We start from the raw sequence: 15,913 nt of genomic DNA on the forward strand, positions 1-15,913 counted from the left end.
TTCTTTCCTCTGTGGCCCAGAACCGATTTTGTGACGCCATCTTGCCACCTGACCGAATACCGAAAAGACGAAAGAAGCCTGCATTTAAAATCCTCCTTAAAGTGGCTTCCAACAGAGAACATTTAATTTAAAAATTTGATTGGCAAATATTTCCCATTATTTTAGAAGTTATCATTTTCCCTGCAATGAGCAGGAGTTTAAACATCTATATTTAACAGGATGACCATATATTTGCTGACAGTTTGCAGCAGCTGTGATTGGTTGGGCAGTATTAGGGGAGCTGAAAATAAGCTCTGTGATTGGCTCAGTTTATCAGTAGTCAAAAAGATAAAAGATTAAAAAAAGCACTCAGACTAGCACATGCCTCCTCCGACACATGCGAAGTCAGTCACCTCCTCTTTTTAACTTCTGCTGCTGATGAAGCATTGTCGAATAGCATCACAGCGCTAACGCTCGGAGGAAAGCGCAGCGACTCGGTTCCGATACATCAGCTCACAGGTGCAGCCTTGTGCTGATCGACATCACCCTTTGGAGTGATGAGGGGAAAGAACGCCATCTACCCACCCAGAGAGAGAGAGAGAGCAAGGCCCATTGTGCTCTCTCAGGGCTCTGGCTGCTGATGGCAAGCCCGATTATAGTGGCAGCACCATAACATTTTCCTAGCTCTTTTCCCAGTGCATAGTCACTTAATTGCAGTACTTACTGTAGCTGCCCAGAGAAGATACATAAGTTAATATTTTGTTACATTATTTAAGTTAAATCTATTAACAAGATACTGTAACGAAAAAAATACTTGTTTTTTTCTTTCATCCAACACTAGAACTAAATCAGTAGAATATCATAAAATAAGTAAAGTTGGTACAGAGCATGCAAACCCTGATACCGGCCTACAAATCCAGAAATGCACCTGCCCATCCCTACAAATACCAAATGCTCAAAGCCTGATCCATATCTAGAGCTCAAATACAGCTCAGCCTGAGCCACCAGCCTTCAAGATGCAGAGCAGACAAGCATCTAGACCTTCCTCAGACAGGGGACAGGGGACAGGAGACAGGGGTGGGGGAGTAAACCTTCTTCATAGAAGAGGTCTTATATAAGTTCCCAAAATATGATTTTACGGAATATTAATACAGTAATATAGACAGTATTTAAAGTTAGAACTGGAACAAGATTATGATTCATCTGCAGTGCCAAACATCATGAGATTATGTAGGTATGTATGTATAAAAATGAATCGTCAAGTATTACCTCAGAGAACAGCTTGGAAAATACCCACACTTATAAGTTATAAGTTGTGAGGTATGATCTTGTGAGTGAGTTTAAGCTCTGGCTAATATGCTTATACGTTCAAGACTGGAACTGTATCATCTATAGTGTGTCCATAGTCAGGGATTCCAGGTGGCATTTTTTTTTTCAGCAGGATAATGCTCATTACGGCTGCACGATTCATCGTTTAAGCATCGTCGTTGTGATATGCGCAGGACATACCTAAGGCAATAAAAACAAAGCTTTGATTCTTTTTTTTTTTCGAATTTATTCAATTTTCTCCCCAATTTACACAGCCAATTACACAACCCACTCGTTAGGACTCCCCCTATCACTAGTGATGCCCCAACACACCAGAAGGGTGAAGACTAACACATGCCTCCTTTGATACATGTGAAGTCAGCCACCGCTTCTTTTTGAGCTGCTGCTGATGCAGCATTGCCGAGCAGCATCACAGCGACTTGGTTCCAGTACATCAGCTCACAGATGCCCTGTGCTGCAGACATCACCCTAGGAGTGATGTGGGGAGAGAGCGCCATCTACCCACCCGTAGGGAGCAGGGCCAATTTTGCTCCCTCTGAGCGCCGACAGCTTGATGGCGAAGCTGCGTGAGCAGTGGTTCGAACCGGCGACCTCCCGCTCATAGTGGCAGCGCTTTAGATCGCTTTGATTCTTGACACAAGAAAAAGATATACAGTGTTCTGATTGGGAGTCTGAGAGGGGGAGGGGGAGCCCAAGGTGGAGGGGGGGCGCGAGGGGGAGGGGGCGTAAACGTGAGTGCTTTTTAGCAGCGGCAGCCAACCTGTCCAAAGCTGTGCACCACAGTTTTGCACAGATATTTCCAGTTACAGCCGGAATCACGCTTTTAATCCCAGAAAAACGCCTATATTTACACCTTAAAAAGCCATTTAAATGCCTGATTATAGTTGTTTTGCTGTTTTCCTCAGGTTTTAATTGCTTGGCTGACTCGAAGGCGCTGACTCAGCTCTCGATCGGTCTGGATCTCTATCGTGAGACTTGCTCATTGTTTAATATCACCACATATATCGCCAAAAACAAAAACAAGCAGGCACATTCCCTGCTGTTTTATTGCCCTTTAAATTCTCCCCTATAAGCAGAGTCGAGGCACGCCTGGCATGGTAATAGTTTTTCCACCTCTGAGAGGCAGTGGCAGTGGCACGGGCAGGGGCAGTGGCAGTGGCGGACTCCGGCCACTAGGGAGCAGTGCACAAACTGTCTTCAAATATAGATTGTGTGGCAGAGACAGGTGAAAACGTCAGGGTACATCCTCAGAGCATAACTGCCACCACCCGAGAACACAGCTAACACACACACACACACACACACACAATCACAAAGAGCCATTCTCATTTTACTGCAGCGCCCTCTACAGCCCTGGGGAACACTACTACACCCTCAGTCTTTTACTGGAGACTATACTATAGACATGCACACACTCAAAAACACACACTCACAAACACACACACACACACACACACACACACAGGTCTATATGTGTATTCCCACATAACACCTTACTGTGGAATATTAATGCACTGTAAGTTAATTTAACTAATATTTTTTGCTATTCTTTTGCAATTCTACAATACAATAGATGAATTTAATGAGTTTTCTTTTTTATTTTATGTAGGCAAAATATCTGGCTCTGAAAAAAAATAAAAGACTACTTAAAAACAATGAGTTTCTTTGATTTTACCAAATTGAAAACCTCTGGAATATAATCAAGAGGAAGATGGATGATCACAAGCCATCAAACCAAGCTGAACTGCTTGAATTTTTGCACCAGGAGTGAGTAGCATGAAGTTATCCAAAAGCAGTGTATAAGACTGGTGGAGAGAGGGGAACATGAGAACAAGATGCATGAAAACTGTGATTAAAAACCAACCAAGGTTATTCCACCAAATATTGATTTCCGAACTCTTAAAACTTTATGAATATGAACTTTTCATATAAACTAGAGAACGAAAATGCTATACAGTTATCAGTTTAGCATCTTAGTAAGCACCAGCTACTATATACCATAACAACCACTTTGGTTACCGCAGCAATCATTAAGCAGCATCAAACTAACCATCAAGCAGCATCATAGAAACGATCTAGCAGTGTCATAGTAATAACTTAGTAAGGCCTTAAAACTGCATACCAAAGTAGCCACCTAGAAATATCATAGAAACAGCCTGAAAACCATTTAGCAACACTATTAGAACAACCTAGGAATCCATAGCAATCACCTAGGAACCACTTAATTGCACCATAGTCGCCATCTGGGATACCACAGTGACCACCTAGCAACCACTTAAAAAAACACACTTTGCAACACCATATTAACCACTTTAGCTGTCCAAACCTTTCACATTTTGCTCACATTTTGAGTGTTAAATTATTCAAATAAATAAAATAAAAAAAATCCAAACACAAACACACAAAAAAGGTGAAAAAGGAAATGAAAGAAGGATGGAACTACAGAAAGAAAAACAGGAAAGAGTAAAACTAGTAAAAATATAAATATAACCCCTCATAGATCAGTTTCTACTGCTTCCAGACCCCCGTAATGAGAGATTGGGCTTCCTGCAGCCCCCCGCGGACCCCCAGCTTCGAGCAGGACACGCTGCAGCTCAGAGAGATTCATCACCGCTCAGAACGCTGAAGCTCCGTATCAGCTCGGGACAGAGCCGGGTCAGAGCTGACACTGCAGGGTCATCCTACAGAGAGGAGGATTCAGAACCAATACAGATATAGAGAGATGATATATATATATATATATATATATATATATATATATATATATATATATATATATATATATATATGGGAAAGAGAGAGAGCCAATAGAGAAACAGAAACAGAGAGAGAGATAAGATACATTTAGTAACATCCTGTTCTGAAACCAAACCCTATAAATGGTGTTTGAACAAAGTCTGTTTTACATAAAATCGGATATTTCTAAACAATACTCAACTATTTTGAGTTAGTTGAACATTTGTGGGCACATAATACATTCAAACTGAGATATTTGAGTTGAACCAACTTATAATAACTGAGTTTAGTCTGTTGCCTTTAACAGCTTCATTTCTATTGGCTTCTGTCACAATCTATTTGCATACTGGGTGTGTCCAACAGTTTCTGACTAACACTCACCATCAGTGTGTAGTGATTCCCCCTGGGCTACCTTAGAAATAAATAAGCTTCCCCTTTAGTTGTAACAACTTGATGTTTTAATTTATGCTAACTCAAGTTTTCTTTTCCCATTACTTAAAAAAAAATAGCAAACCGGCTGCCTTAGAAAAGTTAAGTAAACTCAACTTATCCGGTCTTACAGTATAACAAAAAATAAAAACGTTAAATCAACTTCCCCTTTAGTTGTATTAACTTGATGTTTTAATTTATGCTAACTCAAGTTTTCATTTCATATTACTTAAAAAAATTGAGCAAACCGGCTGGCTTAAAAAAGTTAAGTAAACTCAACTTATCCAGTTCTACAGTATAACAAAAATAAAAAAAAGTTAAATCAACTTCCTCTTTAGTTGTAATAACTTGATGTTCTAACTTATGCTAATTTAAGTTTTTATTATCCATAATTTAACTTTTAAAGGCAACCGGTTTCCTCAGAATTTCAAAGTAAATTCAACTTATCCGGTCTTACAGTATAACCAAAAAAAAAGTTAAATCAACTTCCCCTTTAAGTTGTAATAACTTGATGTTTTAATTGATGCTAACTCAAGTTTTCATTTCTTATTACTTCACTTTTTATAAGGCAACCGGTTTCCTCAAATTTTTTAACTAAATTCAACTTATCCGGGCTTACAGTGTGTAGTGCAAGAGTAAGAGAGAGCATGGCACCTTAAAAAGATATCAAGAGCAGGGACAAGAGCAAGAGAGAAAAAGAGAGAGAGAGAGAGAGAGAGAGAGAGAGAGAGAGGGAGAGAGATCCACTCAATCTTCTCAGTGAGCCAAACTCGGATCAATCAAAGTCAGCCCCAGCACAGAGCAAGGTCAGACCCAGCCCGAGTGAATGAAAGCTCTATTAGAGTCCAGCACTGCTGAGGGAGCGAGTCCGGGACGGGCCGGCAGCCAGAGAGTGTTAATTAATTAATGATGCTGAAGAAAAATGCGTCAAGCGTACCGTCAGTTCTGGAACCTTTATTACAATGCAGTACTGAGTACAAGTAACGTTTCTTCATAGGCGAGTCTAATTCTTAATTATAGCAATTTTCTGAAAATCAGGATGTTGGAAGATGACCGCGTGCTTCCCCACAGAGCGGAAAAGTGGACAGTGCCTTTTGGACCGGATTGCTGTTTAGTTTGGCTGTAATTTTATTTTTTTTGCCAAACCATGGGAGGCTTGTTTTAGGAGTAATTTGTTGAGTAGTCTTAATAACAAGCATTTGTTTCTATTGACCGGTCCATGCTGTACCCATTAATTGCGTTGATTAGTCGACAGGTTGGACATGCTTTGCAACACACATGTTCACATCAGGCACTAACACGCATATTGGGTGAACAAATGATGATGCCAAATGATTGCCAAAATGCCAAATTTGCCTCCTTTGCCTTCGCTTGAAATAGGGTTCGATTTCGATATACAGTACAGGCCAAAAGTTTGGACACAACTTCTCTTTTTCAATGCGTTTTCTTTATTTTCATGACTATTTCCATTATAGATTCTCAATGAAGGCATCAAAACTATGAATGAACACATGTGGAGTTTTATACTTAACAAAAAAAAACATGTTTATATTCTAGTTTCTTCAAAATAGCCACCCTTTGCTCTGATTAGTGCTTTGCACACTCTTGGCATCATTCTCTCAATGAGCTTCAAGAGGTGGCCACCTGAAATTAAAGGTTTTCCAACAGTCTTAAAGAAAAGGAGTTCCCAGAGGTGTTTTTTAGCACTTGTTGCTCCTTTGCATTCTTCACTCTGTGGTCCAGCTCACCCCAAACCTCAGCTCTGGATTGGGTTCAGGTCCGGTGACTGTGGAGGCCAGCTCATTTTTTGTTAAGTACATAAAACTCCACATGTGTTCGTTCATAGTTTTGATGCTTCTTGATGATTCTATTTCAACTCTGTAGCCTGTTCACATCTTTACTTTGGGCTGGCCACGGATTACCTAGGATGTATGTTAATGCCAGGTGTGAACAGGCTTCCATTCAAAACTCAAAGCTAAATAACCTATCAAGTCAATCAAGGACTTCTGAATTAGGAAATCAGTTGGATCTGGTTTGGGGTGGATTGGAGTTGGAACCATACTCTTGTAACTATTGGGATTTTATGGTTTCCATTGTGCCAAGGACAGTGGTCTTCATCCTTACTTCTGGAGATCTGCATTTCCGCAGACTTCCATTCAAAACCCAAAACTAAAACTTTCTATTCAGCCAATCAGGAACTTCTGAAGTAAGAAATCAGTTAGATCTGGTTGGGGTGGTTTAAGGTTGGATCCATACTCTTGTAACTATTGGGATTTTATTTTTTCTATTGTCTCAAGGACAGTCGCCTTGCTCCCTTCTTATGGAGATATTTCAGGTCTTCCATTCAAAACCCAAAGCTAAAATATCCCATCAATTAGCCAATCAAGGACTTTCTAAAGTAAGAAATCAGTTTGTATTGGTTTGAGGTGATTTATGGTTGGATCCTAACTCTTGTAACTATTAGGATTTTATTGTTTCTATTGTTCCAAGGACAGTGGCCTTCATCCTTAATTCTGAAGATCTGCCTTTCTGCAGGCCTCAATTCAAAACTCAAAGCTACAACATCTTATTTAGCCAACCAGGGACTTTCTGAATCAGTTGGATCTGGATGTGGTGGTTTAGGCTTGGATCAAAACTCATGTTCTTATTGTGGTCTTCATCCTTTCTTCTGGAGACTAGACTTCCATTGAATACTCAAAGCTCACTTTCTTTTAGGTGGAAGTGGAAGTCAAATATTGAATTTTGGACCCAACCAGATCCAACTGATTTCTTACTTCAGAATCCTTGATTGGGATGTTTTAGATAGATAGATAGATAGATAGATAGATAGATAGATAGATAGATAGATAGATAGATAGATAGATAGATAGATAGATAGATAGATAGATAGATAGATAGATAGATAGATAGATAGATAGATAGATAGATAGATAGATAGATAGATACTTTATTGATCCCCGGGGGGAAATTATTCCCAGCCAACGCATTGCTTTCAAGAATTTCCCCCCGGGGATCAATAAAGTATCTATCTATTAACATGTTAACTCATGTTCTTATTGTGGTCTTCATCCTTTCTTCTGGAGACTAGACTTCCATTGAATACTCAAAGCTCACTTTCTTTTAGGTGGAAGTGGAAGTCAAATATTGAATTTTGGACCCAACCAGATCCAACTGATTTCTTACTTCAGAATCCTTGATTGGGATGTTTTAGATAGATAGATAGATAGATAGATAGATAGATAGATAGATAGATAGATAGATAGATAGATAGATAGATAGATAGATAGATAGATAGATAGATAGATAGATAGATAGATAGATAGATAGATAGATAGATAGATAGATAGATAGATAGATAGATAGATAGATACTTTATTGATTATTCCCAGCCAACGCATTGCTTTCAAGAATTTCCCCCCCGGGGATCAATAAAGTATCTATCTATCTATCTATCTATCTATCTATCTATCTATCTATCTATCTATCTATCTATCTATCTATCCATCTATCTATCTATCTATCTATCTATCTATCTATCTATCTAAAACATCCCATCATTTAGCCAATCAAGGATTCTGAAGTAAGAAATCAGTTGGATCTGGTTGGGTCCAAAATTCAATATTTGACTTCCACTTCCACCTAAAAGAAAGTGGTTTTCAAGACTTTTTGAAGGCTTCCAAAGTTAAAACACCCATTTAGTCAATCAAAACTAATCTATTTTTAAGTTCTCAATAGGTTCTTGATACTGTTCTCTAAAGCTTGGTCAACCTTGCAACAGTACAAAAGAGTAAAAATAAATGCATTTGTGGACGGAGAATGCAACTGCACTTGCTACTTCCACATTTACTCTGGTTCAATGAATAATTTGTCCAGTTTTTAGACTTTAAAAAGTTGGTTAATCTGATTTTAACACCAATAGCGACATTTTACAACAGAACAGACAAGCTTTTATGTTCTTCCAGCATCCGATTGGAGCACGACCCCCGCTTCCACATCTGTCCCAGAAGCCGGCGGCCTCTTCAACATTCCTCTGTTTCATTTATTGTATGACATTGACAGCATAATCAGTATCTAGGCAAACAAAACTGTTCTTGAAAAAAAATGCTCTTTGTTTTCTTTTTCAGCAAGTGCAAACGTCCTCCATTAATTTTTAATGCGTTGTGATCATCCCATTCATCCGTCCTAATTAGAGCTCCGAAACGTTGGTGGAGGCTGGATCCCGTGAGAGCAGCTGGAGAAGTTTGTGTGATTGACGGGTTTGATATGCGGTCCTGGAATGTACTGTCGTGGATGTAAAGTCTCTAGAGCGGAGAGGCGATTAAATACTGCGTCTACTGCACTGGAATTTACCCCGACCCAAACATACACACCACTACTGCTCTCTCTCACACGTCTACACACACTTTACACCCTGTTTACTCCTAAATATAGTATCTGGATTGTATTCTGAAAAGGTTTCAGCCGCTTACATTCACACTGGGTCTTGAAAGGTATATCCGGTTAGTCGGATTACAATTCAATTGCTGTATAGGATAAAATATTCAAATTTACTCATCATTACTGGTGCTTTGCTGGTACTGGGAGGTAAATATGAAGTCGGTCTGAGAGATCGGATTTGTATCGGTTTTAAAAACACCTCGGGTGTGTTCACACTTGCATTTTACGTGGCTTGGCCTTATCCAGATACAATCCCAAGACTTACACAGGACACACCATCACACTCGTACACAGGTACAGACAGGTGACAAATAATGGAAAAAGCTGAATTATTACATCTAGTGGTTTTGTGTGACTAGTATCTGGGAGTTGCTCATCTTCTATTCCTTCATCAATGGTCACAGGAAGATGCCCACAGGATGCTGTTGGTGGACTCTGATTCAGTTCTCTGTCCAGCAGTGACACCGATTGTACCGTTTGCTAAGGTGTTGCTAAGCAGTAGCTAGGTGGTTGCTAAAGTGTTGCTATGGTATCTGTGGTGGTTGCTATGGTGTTGCTAGGTGATTGATATGATGTATGTGGTGGTTGCTATGATGTTGCTAAGTGGTTGCTATAGTGTTTTTGGTGGTTGCTAAGGTGTTGCTAAGGTTTTGCTCGGTGGTTGCTGTGGTGTCTGTGGTAGTTGCTATGGTGTTGCTACATTGTTGCAAGGCGGATGCTATGATGCTCCTATGGTGCCTGGGGTGGTTGCTATGGTGTTGCCAAGTGGTTGCTTGGTGGTTGCTATGGTGTCCATGGTGGTTTCTAAGGTGTTTCTAAGTGGTTGTTAAGGTATTGCTACGGCATCTGTGGTGGTTGCTATGGTGTTGCTACATTGTTGCAAGGTGCTTGCTATAGTGTTGCTATGGTATCTGTGTTGGTTGCTTTGTAGTTCCTAAGTGGTTGCTAGGTGGTTGTTAAGGTGTTGCTGGGTTGTTGCTAAGGTGTTGCTATGGTATCCATGGTGATTGCTAGGTTGTTGATAGGATGGTGCCCGGTGGTTGCTATGGTGTCCGTGGTTGCTAAGTGGTTGCTAGGGTGATTGCAAAGGTGTTGCCCGGTGGTTGCTATGGTGTCCGTGGTGGATGCTAAGCGGTTGCTAAGGTGTTGCTATGGATGCTATGTAGTTTCTAAGTGGTTGCTAGGTGGTTGTTAAGGTGTTGCTGTTGTATCCGTGGTGGTACAGGACCACTGTCTGTAATTATAGAACTATAGAAGTGTTTATTGATGTCAAATGTTACTATAAACTAATGTAACATTAACTGTAACATTTTATACATTGATGACATAATCATATTGTGCAATTTGTGGCCCTTACTTACTTACTAAGGGCAGCTTTTCTCCATTTAATATGTCACACATCTGTATTTATGTAGACTAGGGATGTTACACATGTTATTGCATGTATCTGTCTCTGTATTAAAATAACAGTACAGAAAAAAGTATTCAGGCTGTATCGTATTGTTTGCAATAATATCGGCAATTTTTTTTTAAAATATCGTGAACGATATTATACCCTGAAATATCGTGCCATATCACCTACCCCTAATTATCACATCAGAGTACTACTCTTTTGCTGTTTTTAGCAAAAGAAAAATTCACACTGTTCTCATTTCCCATTATATATTTACTAGAGCCAGATGATCAGATTATAGTTCTGTCCAATATCATTTATTTTACTTTAATCCTGGATATATGGAGATATCTGGTGTTCCTTATTAGTATCAACTTTCATTTTGTTGCAGTAGTGTATTCTTAGAATATAAGAATATATATATATATTTTTTTTTTTTAATTCAGTGTTTTGTCATATCGCCAAAAGTATCGTTATCACGAAAATATCATGAAATATCGTGATATTATTTTAGGGCCATATCGCCCACCCCTACTGCTGATGGCCGACCGTGTCCCGATACTTAGAACTAGATAATACTTGTAGGTATTATCTGTTTATTGTAGAGGAACAGTGTATTTGTATACATGGTTACATCCCTGGTGTACATACATATATACACACATATATACACACACATACTTACCACACCGTGTCCCGTTTATCTCAATTATGTACATGCATTCATATACAAATATACATGCATGTACACATATCGACACACATTCCCAGCCACATGTATGTACCAACATTCATAATAATACACACACATACATTCATTTGCTTACAACGCATGTTACCATACACTCCAATAAGTTAACAGTTAACTTTTGTAGATCAAGCTAAAGAAATCCAGACCGTCATCGCCAGTGATCAGTGTCCATATCTGCTCCAGAAGACCTTTGTATATATATTTTTATATTTATTCATATTTATATTTATATTGAGGAACATGTTGCAGGCTTGGTCCATCACCCAGTCTTTCCATTGGCCAGCGCCGTCGACTACAGTATACAACACAGTATGTCCAGTATTCCCAGTAAGTCCATTCATCACACGTGTTTAATTCTCTTCTCCGCTGCCCGCGATCGTGAGTTCTCAGCTGTAAGTGGGCCTCTTTCTCCCCCCAGAATAGAAATTCCACGTTAAAGAAGAGCCTTGGGTCTCTCGCAAAAGGGCTGTCGTCTTCTCGCTATCGCGTGACCTAAAAAAGAGAAAGAGAAAAAAGGGAGAGTAATGAGTGAGATGTGAGTTTTGTGAGAGTGAAGACTGCACGATGCTGTTCTGGTGCCAGGGGGTAAAGGATGTCTCCTTCAGACCAATCAGATTACAGCATGGATACCAGGGCAAATTCCAGAGCGAAGACTCACCTGCTGCATTCAAATCAGCAGCACGAGAGCAAGAGAGAGAGAGAGAGAGAGAGAGAGAGAGAGAGAGAGAGAGAGAGATAGATAGATAGATAGATAGATAGATAGATAGATAGATAGATAGATAGATAGATAGATAGATAGATAGATAGATAGGCAGGCAGACAGACAGACAGACAGATAGACAGACAGACAGACAGATAGATACTATAGATAGATAGACAGATACTATAGATAGACAGACTGTCAGTCTATAGACAGACAGACAGACAGACAGACAGACAGATAGATAGATAGATAGATAGATAGATTGACAGACAGACAGATAGATAGATAGATAGATAGATTGACAGACAGACAGATAGATAGATAGATAGATAGATAGATAGATAGATAGATAGATAGATAGATAGATAGATAGATAGATAGATAGATAGATAGATAGATTGACAGACAGACAGATAGATAGATAGATAGATAGATAGATAGATAGATAGATAGATAGATAGATAGATAGATAGATAGATTGACAGACAGACAGATAGATAGATTTTATTTTTGTGTTTTTGTGAATTTTTGCAGCAGCAAATACTTTTTTTTTTTTTCAATTAAATTTCATACAAACGTTATATTTAATGTTATATTTATTCTCTAAGCAGGTTTTTCACTCCATAAAAAATTCACGTTAGTAAGGTGTGCTAAAAATAATAGAATTTAAAAATATATATTTGCTATATATTTTGTCTTTTAAGATTTTGCAAAATACAATTTTTCCTTTTGATTTTTAAAATTTTGATCGCAGATTTTATTTTTTTTTTACGTAAAACTTGATACAAAATTCCCTCCATAGATATTGTCCTTTTTAATTTCACACACCATCCCTAAACAGTAAAATAAGAATTAAAAACCACATAAAATTAATTTTAAAAATTAGCCCTTAGTTTGCCTCATTGGCTCTATTGCTGCCATGCCCTAATATATTAAATGTGCTGTTTATTTTTTATTGTGCACTGGGCGGGGTTAAGCTGGTAAACTTTCTCATTGGGTGGTTCATGGTCTATTCTGATGAACAACAGCCCTCAATAACCTTTATGTAGAACAAATCATTAAAAAAAAAAGAATAAAAAATATGTGATGTCCATTGTAATGCACACAGGGTCTGAAAGGGTTAAGAAGGCGAATATGCCGCTCGTTTCGCTCAGTAAAGTTCAATGACGTGAAAAGTGGAGCCTTGCAGGAACTGTTTCAACCCCTCTGAGATCACACACACACACTTTCACATTCACTCACATTCACTTACACACACACACACTTAAAGCTCAGTGGAGCAGCAGTGCATGAAACTCCCTCATCCACAGTTTTCTGCCTACTGTTGGCTCCTCAGGGTTATTGGCATATGAGCACAGCCAATCAGGTACCAAATTTCCAGCTCAGTAATTAAGTCACTAGAAACTCCTTTTTTTCTTATGACAGTAAAATTTAAATTTATATTATGGGCAGTTAGGTACTACATAAAACCCTTATTTGCCAAAAACACTAAAATTGATTCAAACTGAATTAAATTGATCCATCTCAAAGTAGTAATGTTCATAAACTTACAGTATATATTATCTTACACCCTAAACAAGGTGTGTTGTGATGCTCATTGCTACCTTACACCAACAGTCCAACAGGCTATTTTCACGCCTTGAATCACCTGAATCATTCATAATTTTATTTCTAATTTTAGTTCCCATTTTCTCCCCTATTTAGCACAGCCAATTACCCAACCCACTTGGATCTGATACATCAGCCCACAGATGCCCTGTGCTGTGGACATCACCCTAGAAAGGATTGTGTGGAGAGAGCGCCATCTACCCATTCGGAGGGAGCAAGGCCAATTTTGCTCCCTCTGAGCGCCGGCAGCTTGATGGCAAAGCTGCATGAGTGGGGGTTCGAACCTGCGACCTCCCGCTCATAGTGGCAGCGCTTTGGACCGCTGGACCACTCAGCGCCCCCACCTGAATCATTTAAATAGCAAAGGTGCTTTTCAACCACATTATACAGAATGAACAAGCACAAACAAACGAGCAGGTCAGTTTCCTTTGCTGTAAAGCGTTGGACACATAGAGGTACAGTAGCTGCACCACTGAAATAGCAATCTGCCAAAATCAGAGCGCACCTGGTTCTTAAAGTGAATGGCAAATGACACGCTGATTCGTGTAATGCATGTTATTCCCAAAAACGTACCACACCCATGATTAAGAATTAGGAGAATTAGTACATGTCCTTTGCGTGTTTCGCAATACTTTTCCTGTCGTTACGATAGCAAAGACACACTGACAGCAGCAGCATGCCCTAAATCAAGCTGCAAAGTGCACAGTTGATGGCTTGCCTAAATAGATATAGAAATAGAATAGGGCCCTGGGTCTAACCACAAGAGGGCATAAAGTTGGAATTATTTACTTTTAACCACTGAATTTAATTATTACTGTTACAATGGCATCATACAGACCAAATTGAAAACCATATAAATAAAAGAAAACTTAAACATTTAATGCAAAATATAATTTGTAATAAAAACAAATGCTGCAATAAATTAAAGAAGAATGTAAAATACTTATCATAAAGTCATATTTCTTCTATACCCACACCTTCAACTCTTTAACGCCGCACCTCCAGCCAGCAGCCAGCCTTCAGCATTTCTTCATTTGTCTCAAAGCTACAAGTCACCAGGAATTCATTTAACGCTTCGTCATCCCATTGGCTCCTCAGGATGACTGACAAGCCAGATCAGCCAACTGAGTGGCTGACGTCCGGGGTCATAAATTCGAGTGGAAGCCTGCGAGCCGCCATCCATCGCCTGTCTCTCTCACTTACCGATTTAATTAGGGCTCTTGATTCGAGAGGCTCGGCGGAACCTGTAGCCCATAATGCATCCTAATGAACGCGACAGATGTTGCGCTGTTATTCCGTCTCTCCGAGCAATTACTCTTACGGCATCGGTGCGCTCCCTGCAACTGTTTTCCTTTTGATACGTCACCTGCGCCGCCCCACAGCACAAATTGCCTTTCGCAGATTTTGCCGGATTACAAAGGCTCAGAGCGGGTTGGGGGTAGGGGGGGGGGTAGGGAAGGGGCTCGCCGCAATCTGTCGACACGTGCCGGAGTTGCAATTAACACACGGAGCGTCTGGGTTGTTGTTGATACACATGTACGACTCTGTTCTGTTTCTTTCTCCTGGTCTTTCACACTAGCTGAACCTTCTGCTACTACTGTCTACTATTATCTCAGGAACCTACTACGCAACCACCATATGACTAAGGCTGATTTTTTTTTTTATCAGTAGTTGGTTTCTATGGTTCAGATTAGTTGATGAGTTTGTTTATTTGGGGCGTTTTCTCTCTATTTGTTTGTTGGTTTGTTTTCACACAGGCACAAAGGTAAACGCACCAAAATGTGCACCAATAAACCACACAAGCACATTGTCTCCTCTGATTGGTCAGAGCCATAGACTGTGTATAGCTGGACAGAGCATCGTCTCTCAAAAGTGAAGCCACCACAGGTTGGGCGCCCCCTGCTGTTCGGTTGCAGAAAGCTGTGTAACCCCACCCATCCCCATAGGTTTCAATGGCAAAACAGAACCACTTTCAATCAATTTCAATGTTTTCTCCAATATACTGTAATTCTACCTCCATTATTTAAATGCAGCAGCTAGTGTAACCTCTGCTTATATTGTCATTGATGATTTTATTGTCACGTGATTTTATTGTCATTCACATGTGGTACATGAGGTGGAACGAAATTGTGATCTTACGATCCAGTTTACACCCAGAAGCAATTGTTAAAATAGATAAATATAGATAAAAAAAATAAAAATAAGAACACAATAAAATAGAATAGAACAAAATAGACATTAAGATAAATACACAAAAAATAGGGAGAGTAGGCCGTTGCCAGCAGAAGAGAAACAGAACAACAGAAGAAGAAAAGGTGTTGTGCTGAAATTCAACTCAAACTTAGAGGTAGAACAAATCAGAATCTTCATTATATTGAAGAGCAAATGTATACTAGTATTATTACACTCTTATTATTATGTTATTACACTATTATTAATACATAGCTTGGCAGTTCTACAGATTTTCTCTAGTAAAAACACAAATTCCAAACTAAATTCATCTGTGTATCCATACAGATGCAAAAGAAATGAACTGCTGGAGTTTTAA

General features: G+C 39.3%; 1 protein-coding gene and 1 long non-coding RNA gene across 2 annotated transcripts in view; both read right to left on the reverse strand.

Moving 5' to 3' along the window:
• LOC125787359 (uncharacterized) overlaps positions 1-15,913 on the reverse strand; it is a 759,343-nt gene that overhangs the window by 678,668 nt on the left and 64,762 nt on the right. The window lies entirely within an intron of this gene.
• tafa4b (TAFA chemokine like family member 4b) overlaps positions 10,974-15,913 on the reverse strand; it is a 52,879-nt gene continuing 47,939 nt past the window's right edge. Inside the window, exon 5 of the mRNA XM_022682858.2 lies at positions 10,974-11,546. Coding sequence (XP_022538579.1) covers positions 11,535-11,546 — 12 coding nt within the window. The 3' untranslated portion in view covers positions 10,974-11,534. The remainder of the gene's footprint in view (positions 11,547-15,913) is intronic.

This window comes from Astyanax mexicanus, chromosome 24, assembly GCF_023375975.1.
Source record: "Astyanax mexicanus isolate ESR-SI-001 chromosome 24, AstMex3_surface, whole genome shotgun sequence".
NCBI lineage: Eukaryota > Metazoa > Chordata > Actinopteri > Characiformes > Acestrorhamphidae > Astyanax > Astyanax mexicanus.